This window comes from Papilio machaon, chromosome 1 (genome assembly GCF_912999745.1).
Source record: "Papilio machaon chromosome 1, ilPapMach1.1, whole genome shotgun sequence".
In the NCBI taxonomy this organism is placed as follows: Eukaryota; Metazoa; Arthropoda; class Insecta; order Lepidoptera; family Papilionidae; genus Papilio; species Papilio machaon.
In genome coordinates this window covers 10093942-10116920 of record NC_059986.1, presented here as the reverse complement: position 1 = coordinate 10116920, position 22979 = coordinate 10093942, and the positions used below count along the sequence as shown (strand labels likewise).

The 22979-nt window shown below is 35.9% G+C and overlaps 1 protein-coding gene across 16 annotated transcripts in view; it reads right to left on the bottom strand.

The window, feature by feature from the left end:
* Window positions 1-22979, bottom strand: part of LOC106719272 (voltage-dependent L-type calcium channel subunit beta-3) — a 77280-nt gene that overhangs the window by 8831 nt on the left and 45470 nt on the right. For 2 of the 16 annotated variants that reach the window (XM_045679525.1, XM_045679510.1), the window contains exons 1-6: window positions 8981-9415; window positions 7933-7999; window positions 4435-4481; window positions 2392-2508; window positions 1347-1466; window positions 949-1126 (exon numbers count right to left, since the gene is read on the bottom strand). In XM_045679525.1, the coding sequence (XP_045535481.1) occupies window positions 949-1126; window positions 1347-1466; window positions 2392-2508; window positions 4435-4481; window positions 7933-7999; window positions 8981-9031 (580 nt within the window). In that variant the 5' untranslated portion in view covers window positions 9032-9415. Of the gene's footprint in view, window positions 1-948; window positions 1127-1346; window positions 1467-2391; window positions 2509-4434; window positions 4522-7930; window positions 8000-8980; window positions 9421-14279; window positions 14475-22979 lie in introns of those variants that run through there. The other 14 variants (XR_006756196.1, XM_045679515.1, XM_045679519.1 and 11 more) reach the window with 14 other exon arrangements.

Genomic DNA, 22979 nt, shown 5'->3' with positions numbered 1-22979 from the left:
GATTAATGTTATGAACAATCCATCAATTAAATAAATTGTCTTTATCCGAAATGCATCTATTGATTTCATCTGATGTAAAATTCATGTAAAAAATAGGTCACGTATATGACTATTGATTTTGACTGCTTTAATTGAAAAATCTTATTTAATGAACTTATTGTCTTATCACTGTTTGAGATTAAAAGAGTGATGAATGTAAGATTGGGTTTTTCATCAGTATACGTTGAATTTTCATGTAATGCAGTCAGTATGAAACACGGAGCGCCGCGGAATGAGCTTTTTGTTATGTAACTGCTGTGATGAGAGTGACAAAAATTTAGTCTGTATTATGTTCACATTTCTCATCTCTAGCAATTATTAAAACTGACTGTGTATTCACTATGAACCTCGAACATATTCATTATGACTATTATCCGTGAATAAATTGGGAACTAAAGAAGTCATGTAACGATTTTTTTGACATAGCATTTGTCAGTTTCATTTAGTACTTCTAATAATTGGGAGATAGGTTGATCAACGTTTGAATAACCACCGATTTTTTTATAACTCCATGCATAACTTTGTGAGATGCCTCAATTAAAAAAATTTAGTATACTAATATGATGCGAATCTATGTTTCGTAAGCCAAATATGTCATAGAAGGACAGGAAAACGTGGTCGGCGTAAGGGGCTTTGCTCCACGATATTTGAAGGTAGTTTGTAATTGATTTAAGGGTTCATTGCAATTGTGGAACTGATGCTTGAAAACGCCGGTACATAATTTTTATTTCGATCTAATAATTTTAGTATCTTGCGTAGCGCTGACAATAAACGTCTATGCTTTAATACAGTCAGATTTGCATTCGTTTTACGTAAAATACCTATTTCCGCAACGCTCCATGCCGTATGGTCTCGCGAATGCCCCGCGAATGTTCCCCCATGGTCCCCGAATGATGGCGCGTGACGTACCGGGCGTGGGGGGAGTGCTACCTCGGCTGGGGAGCGCGGGTGCGGCGGAGGGCGGGCGGTAACGAGCACGACCGGGGCCCGAGCGCACCGACTCCAACTTCACCGGCGAAGGAATGAACCCGATGTCCGCGTCCTCCTTCACTAGCCGACCGATCCACCAGTTGTTATCGTACTTCTCCTGAAAACCATCGACATTTCATTACCAGATTGTCAGGTTAGGTTATTGAAACTTCAATATTTCAACTTCTCTGATAAGAACCTGACTGAAAACTTTTTATTAAGACCCTTAACTATGGGCCTTTAAAATTCTGCTACTATGAACCTTCAGATACAAAAGATCATTATCGATGCTGACTTAATAGTAATATGACGTATGCCTAACGTGCTGCAGATTGTACCTTGATGTGCAGGAAGTCGCGCACCTCGAAGGAGATAGCGCTGCCGTGCACGGGCGAGTCGTCATCCAGCGAGCCATCGTACGCTACGTTCGTGCGCACTGCGAACGCTACCGGCTTGGACTGCACACATATAAACACATTAAAGGATAACGCGCATTCATCAACTCATCGTTCACCCAGCAGCGATTGGACGAAGAGTGGACGAATACGCGTCAACTTTAATACATCACTAGAACAATGGTGTAGGTATCAAATGTCATAAATCTTATTTCACAGAATTAAGGACAATTGATGGTGCATTGAACTTTATAGAAAAACAATTTGGTAAGCATAATTTTGATGCAGATAGTTAAGTCATCATACTCTGTCCACCATCTAGAGTACAATTATGGTATTTAAGGCAACCATAAAAATTAAATTAAGCAACACAATTCTGTAGTAGATATGATTATGTAAAAGTGTTCAAAGTATTTTACTCTGGGTAATTCTTATAATCTATTTTCGTATTATCTCGTTCAAGACTAGTTTAAATGCCATTAACCAAATACCTAAATACAAAGTAACATACCACGTGAGTTACGACTTCCGGTCGCACTTGACTGACTTGTTTACACAGACAAATCTTATTCTATCTTATACATTTGGACTACTTGGTTGGTTTACGATTTTATAATCCTGACTACGATGATAACTGAAGTCATGAGATGTTCTTATTAACCGTCTGTTTTCCCTGCTGAATGACTTGTATAAAATATACAACATTCAGAATTGTCTATGAAAAAAAAATATGCACATCAGTGGAAAATACGCTAATAATGATTGCTTGATTTTATCCTGAAAATTTACGATTCATTAGGAACGCCCATCATTGAACTTCCTCATCACATGCTGACGATGATAAAGGTTATAGCGCTGTACCGTCACACAGCACTCACATAGCACCGCTTCACTCTGCAGACAGCGTACACTCGCGGTCCACGAGATGAGTCGCTGTTGGGTGGTTGCAATGTAATGCGACCTTAATGATGATCATAGTGGTGCTCACCCTTGCCTTGTCGAGCTGGGAGAGGGCCTGCGCTTCCTTCTCGCGGCGCAGCGCCTCCTTGTCCTCGTCCAGCGACAGCTCCGACGACGGCTGCGAGTAGTTGGAATCCGCCGAGCCCTGTAGCGTATACAGCCAACAATTCAAACTAGTACGGGGACAGTGGCATTATTACTGTCCGCCTCGGATAAGAATGTGCGACTCAAAGACATCGATAATCGGTAAAAAGTATTTGTTTAATACGCCATACGTTTTCATTTCGCTACATTCTTATTTGAAACGTACTGTATAGACAACACAATGTAGATGGCAACATTCTAGATAACCTAGCTGTGTGTATTTAACTTAGTTAAGACTTCTATATTTATATTATATTTTTCTTCTAATTAATACTCTTTGTCGATTGTATATCTATATATATAAAAGAAAGTCGTGTTAGTTACACCATTTATAACTCAAGAACGGCTGAATCAATTTGGCTGAAAATTGGTGGGCAGGTAGCTTAGAACCAGGAAAAGGACATAGGATAATTATTACTCCGTTTTCTATTTTTTATTCCGCGCGGACGGAGTCGCGGGTAAAAGCTAGTTTGTTATAAATTTAATAAAACGCAAGCCCAATATATCGACGCTGGAAAGCATAAACGCTGTAACCCTTGAAATCGCGAATATGTTTTTCACACGTTAATAATTTCAACCATTATCAAACGATAATGATTTTCTTATAGGTTAGCACAAACTACACAAAATTGCTAAATACCGCATGCTTGTAGGCGTATCAGCTCACGAGTTATCATTTTTTGGCTCTCCTGTAAAGTTCATACTTTCGGGGTTACAGCGTTTACGCTTTCCAGCGTCGATATGTTGTTTGGTTTTCATGTCCACTTCACATCGTGTTCAGTTTTTATTGTTACAACTTTATAGAACTACAAAAATATTTGATTGTATGTATAGACCAAACGTTACATTTGCAGAATAACACAAAAAGAGCTATCTCTGTTGGAGCACTGTATAAAACAGAGGCAATAGTTTGAATTTTGGTTAATGTAGTTTGATGTAAACATTAGCTTGAACATTACGTTTTACAATTATTAATAATAAACCACGTGGTCGTTGTTTATTTACAGTTAATGATCTATATAATGTCAGCAATGGTGTGCGGAATTGGAATTGCCTATACTGCGCGCGCATCTCTGCGACAACACAATGCAGTTGATTTTTAACATCTTTACGTACATTTCAATTATATTATGGTTAATTAAATTTATCATTCAATGCCCAGGTAAATAATTATGTCACCAAACACACACAAAATCTGTCACCGTTTGTAGGATTGTAGATTGTAGGCGTAGATATGGGTGACTTGATGGAACAACTGTAATAGTACTAAGTTATGATTTTTCTTATAGGCCTTCTCCACTAAGCGATTAGCCACTTGCCGTTTTAAGATAATAAAACACTAGAATAGATCACGGAGATTTATTATCTAAGCTTTAAAATGAGAAAAAAATTATGATAACGTAATCGCGTATTTCTGCGTATTACCTAAAAAAAGGTTACCTTGTCAATTGCGTATACTTTTTTATAAATACAAAATTACACCGCAAACTGCAAATTGAACTATTTACTACGACAATATTCATTTTCACCATTTTAATAAATTTGGCACACAATTTAAAAGTTATGCGTTATAGTCGCTGGTAGGAAAACAAATTGGCGCGTGTTCCTAATGACGTCATCAAGAGGCTGCGCTAGTTGTCTTTGAAAACGTAAAAGCATTAGTCTATACAATCAAAAGCGCAAATGGAAATTAATTGATAATTTTTAATTATGTTAATTTGTTTTTTTGTGCATCATGGATACCACAATATTTTAATTAAAGACCCAATGAGACATAGATGAGTGAGAAGAAGAGTTATGTCAAATCAAAGGTCAATATGGTAGTAGTCCAGGCATTTAGAAAGTGCAAAAATAAACACAGACATTAAAAAAGTTTTTTTTAAGAAACAAATAAGCGTTAGTGAACATAACAGAACAAAAGTCTTACCAATGGTTTGTAGTGTGTCATTTGTCGATGTCGGCGTGGCGTACCCACTGCATGCAAGCAACACGGACATACAAGTCAGACAACATGCTGTTCAATGTAAACACAATTGCGCATAACATCCACCGATGCACGAGACAGCAGTGCAAGTGTAAATAACAAAAAAAGTATAAAAATACAATAAATATTAAAAACTGTAATTAGTATTAATATATAGGTACATGCATATAAAAATTATCACGACTTATTTTATTTTGGTAATAACCCCTAATAAATATTATTTTAAAAAAATAAACAGGCAACTTTTATGACTAGTCGTAATAATCTATATATAAAGGTAGTTATAGACTAGAGAATTTCTTTTTAACAACGAGTCGCTCTATGATATGTTCTAGTGCATCACCCATTCATTAACTAGGAGTGCTTTGGAAACTATGTTTTTATCTGTTTTATACCATTCGTAGGAATGTTTCATTACATAGAAATGCTTGAGAAAATGCTCTAGTATATATTCACCTTTAGGGTTAAACAGTTAATAACAACGTTAAAAAATTCTTTGTAAATAAATCAAGTTTAGAGAATTAATAATTATGTAAACCATTAAAGTGATGTTAGATGAAATGTCTTATATTGTGTAAAATATTATACTATTAGCAAATATAATATAATGGAAAATGAATCAACTAAACGAAGCTCTAAATGAAACGAATAAATTAAAAGCTCACCTTAGCCACGGCAATTAGTTAATAATAATAATAAAAAACTGACTGTTATACTCTTATCCATTTTATCTTACAAAATAAAATTGACGAGACGTGTTTAACTAAACGTCAAAAAACCCGCCAATAATTATTTTGTAACAGATTATATTTGCACCATAGACACAGGATTTCCGACTTCAGATAAAAAATATGCACATTCCTTTTATTGTACAAATAAAAATATTTTTAATCTTAATATTAATAAAATGTATGTATTCATATTAAATGTATGACTTTAAAACTTTAGTATTAATTACGAAACGAGTTTAATACAAGGAAGCCAGTATTGGTCCATTTCATTCACTCTCGTTCGTAGTGAACGATTGATTGTGATGTTTGAGTGCGACTGATGCGGCCTCGTGTTTCGGCAGACGGGCACCGATCGAAGCCGTGACGTCACCCACCCTCAACCCCCCAACCCCCTGATCTCATAAACCTCCTGCATATTTTACGCCCCCATTCCGAGGTATTTCGGTTATTATTGGCCCCAAATGTCTTGAGTTCCGAAACGATTCCATCATGCTGTAAATTTTTTTTTTCCATTCTCCTTGAATGTAATTGGTGCCTATATCATTCAATACATATGTACATATATATTTACTAATTTATCTATGTAACTACATAGAGAAAATAAATAACTACTTGCAAACCATTTGTTTACCAAAAATATAACAGTGGGTTTACCTACATATTAGTAGAGTTTAAAAACGGATAAAAATTCTTTTTTGCCAACTGTACTTATTACGTGCTTAATTAACTTAGAAGTGATCGATTTATTGTAGCAATAGTGGCTGTTAGTAAATATTGTCTATGCCACTTTGAGATAGTATACTCGTAGCTTCCCAACAGTGAAAGAATATTTCAAATCGGTTCAGTAGTTCGAAGCCTATTCAATGCAAACAAATGAACAAACAATCAAATATTTCCTATTTATAATATTAAAAGTATATTAGATACCTATTTTTTTAATATTCGATGACGTCACTGTGTAATTTTTGAACAATGTACAAAATAATTCATGTCATATTAATTATATAAAAACTTATTAGCTTTGCTACCATTAAATGTTGTATGAGGGTCGGTGAGTCCTACCTTCCACTCGGGTCTCATGTTATGGTGATTGCGTAGTAATAATTATTAATGTTTTCTGCTCGATAACCTTGGTAAGATTTATTGCACAAGCAGAATGTTTGTATCGATGTTACAAACGAACGGCTATTTCTGAACGAACGTTTTCAATTCGGACACGATGTATGTTGATGCATACCGAACATCGGAATTCATATAACATTAATATTTTGACCTATCGTGTTTTCATTTAACTATTTTAACAGAACACAAACGCAAAATCTCACTGGCACAACAAATTGTAAACTTTAACGTTCAAAGGAATATGACATTATGCATCGATTGCGAGCACTATAAAAAAGAAAAAAGTGTGGGATTATCAATCAAATTTAAGTTTATGGTTATATTGTTGCCATTATTAGATTAATAATATTATATATTTTTCAATTGATAACATACTAGCTGTCGCCCGCGACTCCGTCCGCGCGGAATTAAAAAAAAACTTAATAAGTAGCCTGAGTTCTTCCAGACTATGTTCTACATCTGTGCCAAATTACATCAAGATCCGTTGAGCCGTTCCGGAGATACCTTCAAACAAACATCTATTCATCCATCTATCCGTCCAAACATTCGCATTTATATAATATAAGTAAGAAGTGCTGCATGTATGTCTTTATGTTAGCTTGTTGTGTTTTATTTTATAGCTACAGTAGTCTCAATAATCACATCTGCTCTATATTAATCGATTGGATCAAAAGAAACCTTATCAAGTGCATAAGTACACGTGCACTACATTTATTTAACTTAATATTATTACAAGGTTCATTACATTTCAAAATAAACATGACTACATTATATCAAAGCTCTTTTTTTTTAAACAAGATGTTTAATGTAATGTTTAAGAGCAATTCAGTTTTAGTAGATGGCGCCACCAATGCATAGAACTGTCACATATTGGCGCCGTGACATATTTATGGTAAAATGTATTGAATAGACTCGTTTTTTGTTTTTTCATTACTAATTCGAGTGTGTGTTTTTTTTCATGTTTTTAAAAGTGAAGTGTTGTATTTTACTGAACAACTAAACTTAGTCATAGGGTTGCTAGGTCGCCAAACCTAATAGCCGGACAGACCAGCCAGTTTGACCGGACATTTGGGTAGAAAGGCCGGACACGACCGTCAGTCGACTCTCGTCGCTGGCGCTCGGCCACTCTCGTTTGCGAAATGTATAAAGCCTAACAAAAGCCGGACAACCCGGACACCGTTTGTTTAGTTAAGTCCGGCTTTATCCGGACGCCTGGCAACGCTAGTCATAGTTTACAAAGTCTGACAGGTTTAGTATGTGCGAATTTTTCAAATTAGCCTGCACGTAGATTTTTTGCCAGATCTTTGCTTTAGTCTGGCTTTCGTTAGCGTTAATGCGTTTCTGATGGTTATAGCTTACTGATGAAATCACGTTTGATCTAATGTAGCCTGTACATTGTTAGAATAGAAATTCTTGGGCAAATTTACTGAAACTATTTGAAAATATTTTGTGCATAAACTTTTTTTAAATTTTAGATTCTTATTACACGTCTAATTGACGTCTATTTATTGTAAGTTTAGAACACAATGAAAATAGCTTTAGTAATGAAAATATATCAATGGTTCTAGCAGAAATAAAATATTAACACCTTGAGTGATCCAGTTTTTGGAAAGCAAAGACAATTGTCTGGCCGCGCAACGCACACGATTGAACAACTGTAAACACAACATAATTCTAAATATCTCTTCTTAAAATTAATATTTTAATCATATTTAATTTTTTTCATACACTTAAACTTTAAAGTTCAATTTGCGATGTAAAAAATGATAAATTAGTGTATTTTATTTTTGCACTAAATATGTTTACATATAATTATAAATGACATGCAGACGTAAAGAGGTTTCAGTTAATAAGACACCTAGTAACACAAAACTCATTTTAAAAACTTTTTTTTATATAAGAGAAGAGGGCAAACGAGCAGAACACCCTAATTAAAAGAAATCAAATAACCCAACTAAATAAATGTGATAGCGCCATCTATTAGCTGATTTTTAAGACAAAGATTTTATAATTTTAAAATTTTTAATTTAAACTAAATATACTCTAATATTATATTAAAATATTTTTTATTTTAAAGTGATAAAGAGATGTGAAAAAGCTTTGACGAGTGAGATTTTTCACGTATTTAGAATTTTATTTTCCTACGTATGACTGACTCTCTGGAAAAGAAGACAAATCGAATGACGCATTACACGTCAAAATCGGTTAAGTCGTTTAGATTGTAGTCCGTCACAAAGGCTTACATATACAAACAAAACAACAATATTACCCTCGTCTTACAGTTGGTTTCTGAGACTAAAATCTCTGTATAAAACATATCGTCATCCCTGTCATTATCTTTGACAAAACAGAGACAACAATATTATGTTTTAAACGGGGATTTTGGTCTCAGAAATCCACGATTAGACGGGTAAAAATAATACACCTTATCTATCACGTAACAGCAATCAGAAACATAGGTAAATAAATAACAAGTTCTATAAAGCTTTGCTTTAACTTTGCTATTATTTTGATATACGCGACTCCATAACTGATACACTTTATAAACAATAATAACTGACGAAACGCAACGAGTCCTTGCGATATTTTATTTGGACGTATCAATTTGAAACAATTAAGATGTTTTGTTGTCGCACCTGTGTGAACAACTTGTTGTACCCGTGGCCCTGATTGTTGTATCCCATCATGTTACGGCATGGTGGCAGCTGGTGGCCGCTCTGGACCACCAGGGGGATCGCGTCCGGGTCGGCCGTGGTGGCCACGCTACACAACTAGGGAGGTACCGTCCGGCTCTGCCGCGGTGGTCACTCTGCACCGCCAGGGAACTGACGTGGCCGCGGTGGCCGCACTCTATCACTTTGTTTCCGGCCGCGGTGGCCACTTTGATCACTGTAAGGATGGCGTCGTTGGCCGGTGGACGGCCAGGGAAGGCGTCGGTGTCGGCGAGGTGGCCGCGCGGCGTGGTGCGGGCTGGCCGGCGGCCGCGCGCTCACAAACCCGATTCCGACCGACGTGACCGCACTCCCCGCTTCGCCTGGCTATCGTTCGTACACGTAGGGCTGCCACTCGCGTGATATCAACACTAGTAAATAATGTTATACATAGTACATACTTACGTATTGTAATAATGTATACTTCTGTTTTCGCAATATTTAGTGCCTATATCTACAATGATCTGTGCAAACTCTCATAAAACTGTATTTTTAGCAGTTTGCTCTTGTTGTATAAATAATCTTTTCATGTATTTGCAATTAGGTGCTTATATACTTATTAGTCGCATGAAATAATCGCAATAACAACTAGGTAATTCTTTAGCGATTTAATTGTATTTTTTACGAGGTGGCAGCCCTATGTACGCGAGTCCTGGCGCCCCGCAGCCCGCACACCGCCCGGCAGTGAATGAGATGCGCGCGCACCCCGCACCTCGCACCCCGCATCCCACAACCCGCGGCACGCACCCCGCGCTCGAACCCCGCACCGCGCACTCCGCACTACTATAAACAAAATTGATTGTGTGCAACTTCATGTTTGTCTACATGTTTCTACATCCGTACACACACATTGTAGCAATAAACATGTTTATGTATTTTGATTAACATTAATTTACTATGTGTTTTAACGATTTGTGAGATGGCAATTAAAAAAATATCTTCTAATATATAAAATTATCGTGTCACAGTTTTCGTTCCCGTACTCCTCCGAAACGGCTTGGCCGATTCTCATGAAATTTTGTGAGCATATTCAGTAGGTCTGAGAATCGGCCAACATCTATTTTTTATTTTTTTTTTAACTGCGCGCGGATGGAGTTGCGGGCGACAGCTAGTATCTATACATATTCATAAAATGTAAGTGTATGTATGTAATTTAGAAAAAAATATATATTTCATACAAATGATGTTATTCTGTAGCTGATAACGAAAAATCAGCTATGAAATTTTTTAATATTTTTCTGTCTGTCTGACTGTTCGGAAGACAGCGTTTGTTCCGTATAATCTCCAGAACATCTAAACAGATTTTGACCGCACTTGGACGGTAAATTAGATGCACGCGGGCATATCTTAGACTACTTTTTTCTTTTTTATTCTTCACTAACGAAGTTGCGTTCGACCGCTAGTAAAATGGCGTCCATTTTCCTAGTCTAAGAAGCCATAGACCCTCAGTTTACCAATAAGCTAACTTAACCTTTCGATTAAGCAGATCAAAATAAATTTCTAGAAACAGAGGACAAAGAAGGTCATAAATATATTGAGATCTTTGAGGCTTTGTTATTTTACAGAATAAATGACGTAAGACAGCATAATAAGCTAATCAACGAATGAGTTTACATGTCACTCAGCTGGGTACAAGTATAATCTTTTTAAACTACTTGGTCTTCTGGTGGGAGTATTTAAAATGGTAAAACATTTAATAACTTTATTTACTTTTGTATAAAACAAAATTTTATACTACATGTGTTAAATTCTGCTAGAAATTTGTCAAACTGCTACGCTGTAGCATCAAGACAAAACAATCGTAGCAATGTCTAACTAACGTAACGTTACCAAAAATCTTAGCATCGTAGCAATATAGACAAGAAAGGAAACAAAATTAAAACTATCACTTTATTATGTATACTTCCCAAATATATAAAACTAGCTTTTACCCGCGACTCCGTCCGCGCGGAATAAAAAATAGAAAACGGGGTAAAAATTATCCTATGTCCGTTTCCTGGTTCTGAGCTACCTGCCCACCAATTTTTTGTCAAATCGATTCAGCCGTTCTTGATTTATAAATAGTGTAACTAACATAACTTTCTTTTATATATATATAGATATAGATGACTGCTTTTTTGTATTTATTTATTTTTACTATTTTATTAATTGTAATAATTTCATATTTGCTAACATGTTTTGTTATTGTTAAATTTATGTTACGTTACGTAAAAACAAAGACAAAGTTAACTTCAATCGATGACCGCTTCGCATAGCAAAAGTTCATAATTGCCTACAACACGCCACACCAACTTAATCATTTATTTCAACCGAACCATTAAATCATTGAGACAAACGTATTATCGACTTTATTGCTGTTGTTTAAGATTTATATTCGCGTTTCGGTTAAAATTGACTAATGAACTTTAGAAAAAGTAGAAAAAAGGACTTAATTGCTTAGGGAATAAGAGCGTCGTTTAGTTGTTTCGGATGTTGCGATTGAATGTGCAATGTAAGCTAATATTTAATGTAAGTAAAGAGAAATGTACTTAATAAGTATTGTTTTAAGGTTGAATTTTACGACGTGATCGTGCGCATGCGCGGGTGATGGATCGATGGTCGGCGCCGCGACGGCGACGGCGACGTCGTTGACCCACTTGCCGGTGCGGCGACGGTATGGCTACGGTGCGGCAACGGTGCGGCAACGGTGCGGCAGCGGTGCGATGGAGAACCGCAGAACGCATTGATACACCATACCACCATATACGTTGGCAAATTATAAAGGACTCGCTGTCGCCCGCGACTCCATCCGCGCGGAATTGAAAAAAAAAACTTAGCCTATGTGTTCTTTCAGCAAGATCCGTTTTGCCGTTCTAGAGATACCTTCAAACTACCATCCATCTATCCATCCATCTAAACATTCACATTTATAACATTAGTAAGATAGATACAATCTTCATTTTGAGGCCAAGAAATAGTTTCATTTCTCAGCAATGACATTTAACTGTCACCAAGATACTATTCAGTTACCATTCAATGAATACGTGGCTGTAAGTGCTGTTAAAACATGCCATAGTATACATTAAAGAAAATAATTAGACCGAACAGATTCATGGCTGGGAACACTAAGTTACCAGACACATGATAACTTACCTAAAGGTTCAATAACGAAATTGTAACAACTTATCAACAACTACTCATTGAATTAAGATCGTAATGTCTCTGTCTCACTCTCAACATTATCTCATCTGTGTCATGTTGTGAGTCATAACCTGCGTGCAATCAACAAATTTTCCAATTGAGGTTGGTGTTCCTATAATAGAAAAATTTGCCTCGTTTTCATTTCACTTGGAGCACAATGTTCGTTTGGACACATGAACGATGTCTAAACAATTACTTATATGTTACATCAATAATAAAAGATCATTGGGTCAGATTTTACTTCTTTCCAATTATCTTAGTAATATTATAAATGCGAAATTTAGATTGATGGATGGATATTTGTTGGAAGGTATCTACCAAACGGCTCAACTAGTTTTCAAGAAATTTCGTATAGATGTAAACATAGTTTGGAAGAACACATTGGCTATTTATTAAGTTATTTTAATTCTGCGCGTACGGAGTCGCGGGCGACAGCTAGTATGTATATAAAACTAGCTTTTACCCGCGACTCCGTCCGCGCGAAAAAAAAAAATAGAAAACGGGGTAAAAATTATCCTATGTCCGTTTCCTGGTTCTAAGCTACCTGCCCACCAATTTTCAGTCAAATCGATTCAGCCGTTCTTGAGTTATAAATAGTGTAACTAACACGACTTTCTTTTATATATATAGATTGGATATTGTAATTATAATTTCTTGATTAAGGAACTTAAAATTTTCTGGTATGTGAATTGACACGTACTTATGATGAGTCGATTCTATTCCTGTCAGATCCGGCATGAGTTCCGGACTCTGATTGGCGCATGACTCAGACCAGCGGACTGTGACCTATCATTCCGTGGGATGAGTTCCAATTCGAGGTCGCCGGGTCACAGCTTCATTTACACTGGTCTATTGCTTACTTTGTTTACTATTTGAAAAACGATATTTTTAGGAATAAAACGATAAATGCTCAAAGTCAAAACATGATTCAATAATTCAGTGAAAGCTGTTCATGAGTAAGTCGAAACATGAAAAAACAATTGGAAATATTCTAATATTGAAATTTAAAATTAAAATTTTTATTGATCCCTAAAGAAAATTAAAAATTCATGCGACTCCGCCACCTGAGGTAGTGAGGACGTGTGTTAGAGGTAGTGCCTTCTCTTATTCTAGGTCTTAAGTACTTATTTATGCAGTTTGTGTGTTTGTGTTAGTTCATATGATTGTTAAAATATGTTAGGATAAGAAAGGTGCTAATTTTGTTTTATTTTTGAAACTGTTAAAAGTTTTTCTATTTGATCGTAATTCAATTTCAATAGGCATTGTGTAATTTTTTTTTTAATTTATAATAATTTAACTAAACTAATTTAGTATCAGACTGAGCAATTTGATTACAATCGTAGATAATTTTAATCTACAGATGTGATGCATGACGTCTAATCGAGAATTCATTTTCTAAATGTCTTTAGTATTTAAAATGTCAGCGCTAAGGTTATTTACCAGAGCAATATTTCGCCTCACTTTTGTGCTCCAGATTAGATATCTCTATGTAATATATCTATGGTCACAAACATAATTAGAAGTGTCAACTCTTACCAATGACCACATATATTTATCTAAACAAAATTTCAGCTAATCTAAGCTAAACAAAACCTCAGTTATGACTACATTAGACGTTATACGTTGTAGCATAATTAAATTAGTAATGTGTATCAGAAAACTTGTACCGGGTATTGTTTTCAAAATACTTGATATGGAAGAAAAAACAGATTGAGATCTGTTAAACAATTTAACTGAATTAGATCTATTGTTACAGTAATTATTTAAGAAAAAACCTACCTAGTTGATAAATGATGACTTAAATTCAGAAAAGTGGAAGATGAAGGAACCACATTATTTGGTTATTCTTTAACATAACACTAAACAAAAACCCATAAAGCACTATTTAGTTCCACTTTTTGTCAACTAGATAAGTATGAATGAAAAAGGTTATGGTACGTCACGAACATATGTTCCAGCATCACAAACTTCAATACAAGAGGGGCACGAGGGAGCGGGAAGTGCTGAGAATACGGGGGAGGGGGGCAAAACATAGCACACGCACCCGTCTCCGTCCCAGGGCGTAGCGCTGCCGCTTGAAGCGATCCATGGCGAGGTAGTGAGCCTTCGTCATAATATCCGCATGTCACACTATAGGTAACCACTACTAGAACAATTCCACGACACTAACAATTCATGATTGTATGTTTTTTGGTTATAAAACGTCCGATGCGAGTACTGTGCGCGCGGGCACTCGCTGCGCGCTAAAAATACGGTGGGACTCCGACTTGGCAGCGCGTGAGATGCGCTCAGCCACTTGTTAGGAATACATTGCTGATTACCCTACACTGGTGCATTTCATTGTAAATATAACAATATAAACATAAAAGGGAAAATATCAAAAGAATCAAAATTATAATCATCGATACCTGTGCTTCATCCTGCCAAAGAACATAAAGAATGTTTTTATTATCCATCTACAACGAAAAATATGAAAAAATTAACACAACAATATTTACAAAATGTAAGTCGTTCGCATGTTTAAGACAACACTATTATAACTAACGCCGTTAAATTGAAATTAGTTTTAATTATGAAATGTTAAACAAACAAAGCAATCAATGTATTAGAAACAATTCGAATATTACTATTTAAATAAGAAATTTTCTCGCTATCACGGTACGGTTCACCAATAATATGTTTACAGCCATTATGATCCTTATCCGATTGAGATAAGATTCAAATTACATAAACGAGGGTATGTCAAATGTGATGGCAAAGCCAGCGGTTCCGGCTAGGCCGACGCCGACATTGATCTGTCACCATTAGTTGCCAACTGCAGAAGTATTGTCTAATCATTTCATTAACGAAAACTTAGAAATTATGTCTCGCCATTAAAATGAATGTAGGTTTATACTTTTTGACATTATATTTTTAGAGGAAAACAGGACATTAACAACAAATTTCACGATAATTAAAATGTTTTCCTTGAATATTTTTTCCATTCCCAAAAATAAGACAAAAGTGTGATCGCAGTGGTGATTGACTTCATTAATAACTTACGTGCTGTTTTCTTTATATGTATAAATCTATAATTTTATTATTGCAACGTTGGTTTGTATCCAACTTGTCAATTTAAATTAACAATTTTTAAGTCTTTTCAGCTTAAACTTTTAACGCCATCTATGAGTAGGAACGGAGACTACTACCGAAGTGTAAAAGTTTTCCAAGGAGTTTTCGTTCACTCCAATAGAGGGCACTATTACTATTTAATCACAATAAACAATGGACATAATACAAATTTTAATGTGTTTGGAATAATGAATTGAAAGTTTGTTTTTTTAATCCTTAGGCATTATTATGAATGGGCTGCAGTCAAAAAATAAGTTGTTTTTCTTTTTAACTGCTTTTTAAAGAAAGTTTTGTTGTGTTTGAAATAATAAAAAGTTTGTTTTTTTATTTTTCTATTTCAAAAACAATACAGCCCATACATACCTATAATCTATTGCCACTAATTACACTGTTAATGATAAAGCATGTTTTCACTAATCGCTATGAAATGAAATTATTTTTTAAAGTTCATAAGAAAGTTCTGTCAACGACGACGCGATTTTTTTCAGCCCCGCAGTTGTTTATACGAGTGTTTCTAAGCATGTTTAACTGTGTCACATATTTCCGCTTGTCACCTACTGTTCCAGATATTTCGCTACACTTTCAGTTTCTCTCTGTTGTTTATTTGTTAACGTGGTACGGATTAGCGTGTTCACAGGTTTCAACGCATCTTACAATTCGGCAAATTGCCAAATGTGTGTGTTAGAACTACAAAACAGTGGTGTAAAATTTCAGTTATTAGCTATTAAAATTAACCGTCAACAGTTATGTCTGCTTGTAATTGTTCGTATAGGTAAATAGTAAGATTAACATATGAAGTATTGCACATATATGCAAAAGAAAAAGTAAAGAAATTTATCCAAAAAGAGATTTACCAACGAAAAATGATTTTAATTCCAAAATGCGTACAATGTTAATGATAGTCTTTGTCTGATGGTTTTACACACTTGACCTTCCAATGTTTCTTCTCTAGCGATCTGTCCTGGCTTAGTAGGGATAGCACTTAAATCCTATTATATTCGTAATCTTATAGCGTTGTTAATTTCAGCTTAAAAAAACTAAAATATGAACTGGATAATATATAAAAAACTAAAATATGAACTGGATAAATGGATAATACCTTTTAAAATTCGTTTAGTTATATTTTAACTTATTACAATTGACAGACAGACTAACCGAAACGAAAGGTCTTTTCCTATGTAGTGATGACCCTAGAAGTGTGTGTAGTTTTACAAATCAACGAGTTACAAAGATATGTAGGGCCAATTCGAGCGGAACAATTATGAATGAGATATCGTCGCTGTAGCACGTAATTACTTGGCAAGTGTCCATAGCGTCGCGTCGTGTCCTGTTGTGTCGTATACTCGAATATTTATCTTTGTAAAATGTAAAATGAACTAAATTATTTTTGTTTCCTTCGTTCCTTTCCGCACAAGCAAGCTACAAGAGCGCGAGTTCGAAATTGTGTTTTGTGGCAGTTTGTAGTAGTTCCGGTTACCACTACTAGATGGCGCTAATCGAAACTATGAAAACGCTTGTTTCGCTTGAAAGTTGAAAGTTTATTTATATCAGAAAAAATGTTTATTATTCAATATCTTTAGTAAATCTTAAATCTTTTTTTTAAAGGCCGGCAACGCATCTGCAATTCTCCTAGTGTTGCGGATGTCCATGGGCGTCGATGATCACTTCGGTGTTCGCGCCGCTCGTTTGCCCCCTTCTCTTATAAAAAAAAAAAATCTTGCGAAAGAACTCTTCACAACAATTAAAATAGATGCACAGCGAAGACTACAGTAGATCAAAATCCACCCTCTTATCGTAGGTACCTATTTCGGTTATATTTATTAGGTTCAGTTAAAGCGGTCCGAGTTCTGTCAAAATAACAAATAATTTTTTTAACGCGTAAATAATATCGCTTTTATATAGAATAATATAAATAGAATGTCATATAATCCCGAATTTAGAGATGTTACATATTTTAATTTCGTAAACACAACCTATGCAACACCTTTATAAAAATATAAAGCAAACGTTATTTTAGTTAATCAAATAATTGAAACAAGCATGAAGCTCATATAACTGGAGTGTATCAACGTATGAATATGACGATGTTTTTTTACATATATTATGACGGTGAAAACTCTCGGTTACAAACATGGAGCTGATCCCAGCTTTCCCATTAAAACTATAATAATTCTAGTCGTAAATATATTTCTGTATATCTTGCATTAGACATGTATAATGAGACATTCAACATGTATAGGACATTAAGGCATCTCCACACGAGCGAGCGGACGTGGACGAGTTGTTCCTTTTGCCGCGCAATTACTGCCCTGAAATAGAGACACGAGACACGAGCGGGCGGAGTCGTTCACCCGACGACATATTTGGTTAACTGCGCCCGCTTTAGACTTCATCTGAGCGCCACTTGCATTTTGATTCCCGCCTTCTATTTACTAAACATATCAAATGCATTTTATTTTTCTACTCGGTGTTGATGAAAAAAACAAATTTTTGTTTATTATGTTGCGCAGTTATTGAGTTTTAAGAATACCAAAAACGATGAAAGGAACCTTACATTTTTCCTAGATATAATATAGTTTGTGTATTAACAAATTCGATTATGCAAAGCTAAGTTATTCTATATGAGTCTAGCACTCACCGTGCTATATCGTTACTCTTATACCTGTTCGTCCTGACAGATTATCATAACCATATCTGTACTTAGCCTTATAAAGAAACACCAATTGCTGGTGTCTACGAAACTACGAAAAACAGAAATTCTGAAATAAATATGAAACTTTATATCGAATTATCAAAAATCCCTTCTACAAAGCCTTTCAGCAGCCTGTGAATACTATAAACAGTTTTGACAAGTCTTATACAAGCGACAGGTGCGTGTTATCTGAAATATTTTGAACGTGTTGTGAGGAAAGTAAAAGCGAGCATCGGTCGGTCAGGGCGGGCGGGGGCGGGCGGGGGCGGGCAGGGGTAGAAAGCGGTGAGGGCGGCTCTCTGGGCAAATAAGTGAAAACTCACGCTTACCGGAGTGCATGCACAATGATTAGTGGAAACAGAGACGTGCAAATAGGTACAATGTTGTAAATTATTGTGCTGCCTCTTATAAGTAAACCACTGAAAATAAATTATTTTAATATTCACTTTAGTTCTCGACACTCTTTTCTTTTTGATGTAATCGCATAGAAATCTATAGTTTCTTTTAAAATGTGAATAGATTACAAATTGCCCCCGCTGTTGATTATTTATATTGTTAAAGTGTATTTCATAATGAAAAGTGGGCATAACCTAATACCATAACTCCTAAAAAGTTGTTCTAGAGAAATTATGCAATTTATCATTGTATTCAACGTTTAATACCTATTAGCAACTATCTGCGCGGTCCACTGCTCTATGGTGAGGGCGGCGCGACACGGGACACGGGGGCCCTCTCTCTATTTCCGTCCGCCGCTGCAATAACAGTACCGATGGTATTTTTATTGCGCGCCTCCGTTTTATTTCAGTTACAATTTGACAAAATAAAAATAAGAAGGGCCGCGCGACGGACGTAATATGACACTGCGGTAGGGATGTGCTGTCACCGACAAGAAAAATTATCGATGTAAGAAATTCAAATAATAATGTAGTTGGAAACTTCGCAGACCCAGAATAAGAATTTCCTTTCTATTTTTTGGAGAATGTTTCCTTTCTATTCTATAAATGAAAATGTAATTAAAATAGGCTTTTCCATGGTATTTCAGTGATCGGAGTACAATAATCGAGTATCGACAAAATACTTAAAACACATCACTTTCCCTTTAAAACCCTAAAATAAAGATAAACAAGCGCCACTACATTGAGGGATCAGTAAGGAGCGAAAGATGCGACTTGGCTGGTAAAGGCTCAATGTATTAGACTATCGAGTGAATCTCGGCTTTAATGAGAGTGCGTTCACCTTTGAGTTGAAAACGTACTGCGTTTCGGGAATAGATGTCGCGGCACTCGTTTCCGTGTTCATTAGACGACTCGCGTCGCTTTCAAGTGGAAGAAGTAACATGATTCACTTGTCTAAGTGTGGGCGGAGATTTGGTGATCTATTATTGGCTCTCCATACTTCGTAAGGATGTTGTGTAGCTTTTGCCAATACTTAAATGTAATCAACAGAGATCAACAACCTTTTTTATTAAGAGCGCTTAGCTATTAATATTATATGTGTCGTGCTTTTATTGAATACCAAAAATATTAGTAATTCAATTGGTTAGACGAGACAGTTTTTTATGTTCTGAGACTATTATAAATATGAGTAGTTAACCATATATCTCCTATAATGTAATCTCGATCAATAACTTGTAATTATATCGGGGAAATGACTACTAAGTTACGCCTCACCACACATTGCGTGTCCCAGGCGGTTCACGAAAGTCGAAACTAAAAGTAGTGCTCCTTCACCATTACTGGGTGTCATCGGCGGTTTATAAACGTTTGTGAATCAAGGGTAGAATGTATCGCGTGACGCGGTACGTAGCAGGCGAAGTTCGGTGGTTAAGTTTTGAGAGACAGGTGTGAAATTTATGTGCGCGGGCAGAGTCGCGTGCGGTGCGATGTTATCTAAATAAAGCCGAAGCCCCGCACATTATTGCGAACATAAACGTTAATTCTACGACGTCTAAGTGTCGCGGACGAGATTGTCATGTTGGATCACTTATCCACTAGTACCAAAATAAATTTCTATTATATTTGTCATAATATTATAGATATTACTTATTTGCCATTTACTGTTTTGTTATGTTTCATTAATCCTAAAGTAACTTAAGAAAGAAAAACTTAAGTTGTAATAATTAAGAAATTTCGTTTAAAAACTTTTTAATCCAATGATTAAGGTTAGGTTACACAATCAAGAGTTCCTTGAAAAAGTAATGGGAGCTTAACGTAAACGAAAACTATTACAAACTTACAACGATTATATCATCATGAGTTCATGAGTAAAGAGAAATATTATTATTATTATTTTATTTTATTATTTCAAAAGGTAGTAAACGAGCAAACGGCCACCTGAATTCGCCCATTGGCCCATGTTGCCCATAGACTTCCGCAAATGCAGATGCGTTGCCTACCTTTAATCGACGGAGAAGGGGACGCACAGAAAGAGGATATTTGCCCTTCCTCTGCTTCCCATCTTCCGCCAAATCTACTTCCTCTTCCCTATCTTTCCTAATAAGAAAAGGGTGGGAAGGGAAAGTGGACTAAAATTAGGACTCCGGCACCATACTCATCACACGAAACGCGGAATTGTTTCCACTTCACGCCTGTCTTCTGTGTGGTTATGGTATTTCACCGGTCGATTCGGCCCATTCGTGCACCCAGCAAATATTTTTGTTGTGGGATCTACCATTGTTGTATAAAATTCAAAAGTTTAGATAGTTACGAAGTTACTGCGTGTGCTGCCATTAGATTGTTTCCAACCTAGTTGACCTTTAATCGCAGAGAAGGTGTTCAAATACAGTGATAGAATTAATCAAAACAACATTTGATATGCTATAAAAGGTGAGAGTAATATCGCGCGGTGCCACGTGCTCGTAAAAACCGCGGGAGTTAGTGCGACACGCACTTTGCCGTGGAGCGTTTAGTGCGAGCGGCTACTTGCCTTTCGACTAGCAAGTACACCATCTGTGTCATTATTAAAAATAAGAAAATTAGTAAAGGAATCTAGTTTAATGTTTTAAAAAAATGCCGTAGATTTTTTTTTATATGAATTACATTTTATGTGGTTTAGTATTATTTATGGAAAGCCGTATTCCATTTTTTCAGCCATAATAAACATAGTAAGTAAGAGTTTCTAATTACTAACACTTTTTGTAGCGTAAATAAATTTTGGATGTCTTGTGGGAACATTGATTGGATACGCAAGTAAGTAAACAGGTGCGGAGAGAGCAGGGTGCGTACAGCGCGCCGGTGGCAAGTTGTGCAATTAACGGAACACGCGAGGCGCCGACATCGCCGCCCGCCCCCCACCTGCCCTGTACACTCCCGCCCTAGCGCGCTATGCCAAGTGTTAAAGCTATATTGTTAACGAATGCAATCTTATTAATATTACAAATGTGAATGTTTAGATGGATGGATGGATGTTTGTTTGAAGGTATCTCCGGAACGGCCGAATGGATCTTAATTTTGGCATAGTCGTAGAACATAGTCTGGAAGAATACATAGGCTACTCATTAAGTTTATTTTAAATTCCGCGCGGACAGAGTCGCGGGCGACAGCTAGTGGTTTATATAAATTTTAATTGTAATGTGTCATCTTGTTGACTTTCGTTTTATAAAACTACTCTTCTTGATACAGTAGGTACTGCTTCACTCAATGACGTGTTGGTAAGTCAATTTTCTATCTTTTGTTTTAAAATAAAATACTAGCTCACAATTTGTATTGAAATCTTATAATTGGAACGAAGTTCCTTATCGCGCGTTGTGAAAGGGGGCTAGACGGAAAAAATTCTTACGAAAAGTTGTCACGACACTTTTTGCTATATCACCATGGCAACGACGTGACAATATATAACGAAAATTCATAGAAATAAAATGTACTTCTTGTGAAGACTTAAGTTTTTTATGCATAGAATAAACATTGGTTCCTTCACTAATTAATTGAAAGGAACTTCGTTCCATCCGGGAGATCCTTGACACCTCAAGTTTTTTTTATATGTTTTAGAGATTTTCCTAGATGGTGGTATGATTCAATTTCATAGTAGAAAACTGAACTTCGTTCAAATAAGACTATTAAATGTCATTGCGGGAATTGAATATGAATTCATGGAACGTTTCAAGTTACTTGATACAAGTATATGAATCTGTGTTCCTAATTTAATTTCCCGCCACGTTGGCGCCACTGCGCCGGTGGGGCGAATTGTGTGCCAACTACTTATTAATAGAGTGATGTACTCATGATATGATTGTAACATTTTTATAACACTCCTACAGCTGCCTGATACAGTTCTTTGATTTTTATGTCTTGTATTCTTATAGGATTTGATTGCAAATGTATTGCCAAAATGCAAACATTTTCTCCAACTATTTAGTTCATTTTAGTATGAGTTTATTTGTGACGTGCTACGGGTATATTGGCACTTGTTGGCTAGAGTGTTAAACCTTACAAAGAAACAATTGTCAACGTAAGAATTACTTGCTGTAACTATCAATAGTTACTTGATTACTTTGATTAAACTTAAAAAGGTTCTTCAAATTAACATCGAAGTCTCCTTATAAAGTTTTCTCGTGGATCATAAATCTATATATATAAAAGAAAGTCGTGTTAGTTACACTATTTATAACTCAAGAACGGCTGAATCGATTTGACTGAAAATTGGTGGGCAGGTAGCTTAGAACCAGGAAACGGACATAGGATAATTTTTACCCCGTTTTCTATTTTTTTTTATTCCGCGCGGACGGAATCGCGGGTAAAAGCTAGTTAATAATAAAAAAAGTATTGGACGAAATATTTGGTATCGCACCTTTAATAGACCACCTTGTATAATTTAATTTCTTTATAGTTTCTATCATTGGTTAAGAGCGGCCATGTTTTCAGAAGACTATAAATAGTGTGAACGGCGCAGTACTACGTGATTCAGAGTCGCAGACGCAGATTACCGCCCTCACAGAAATAAAAC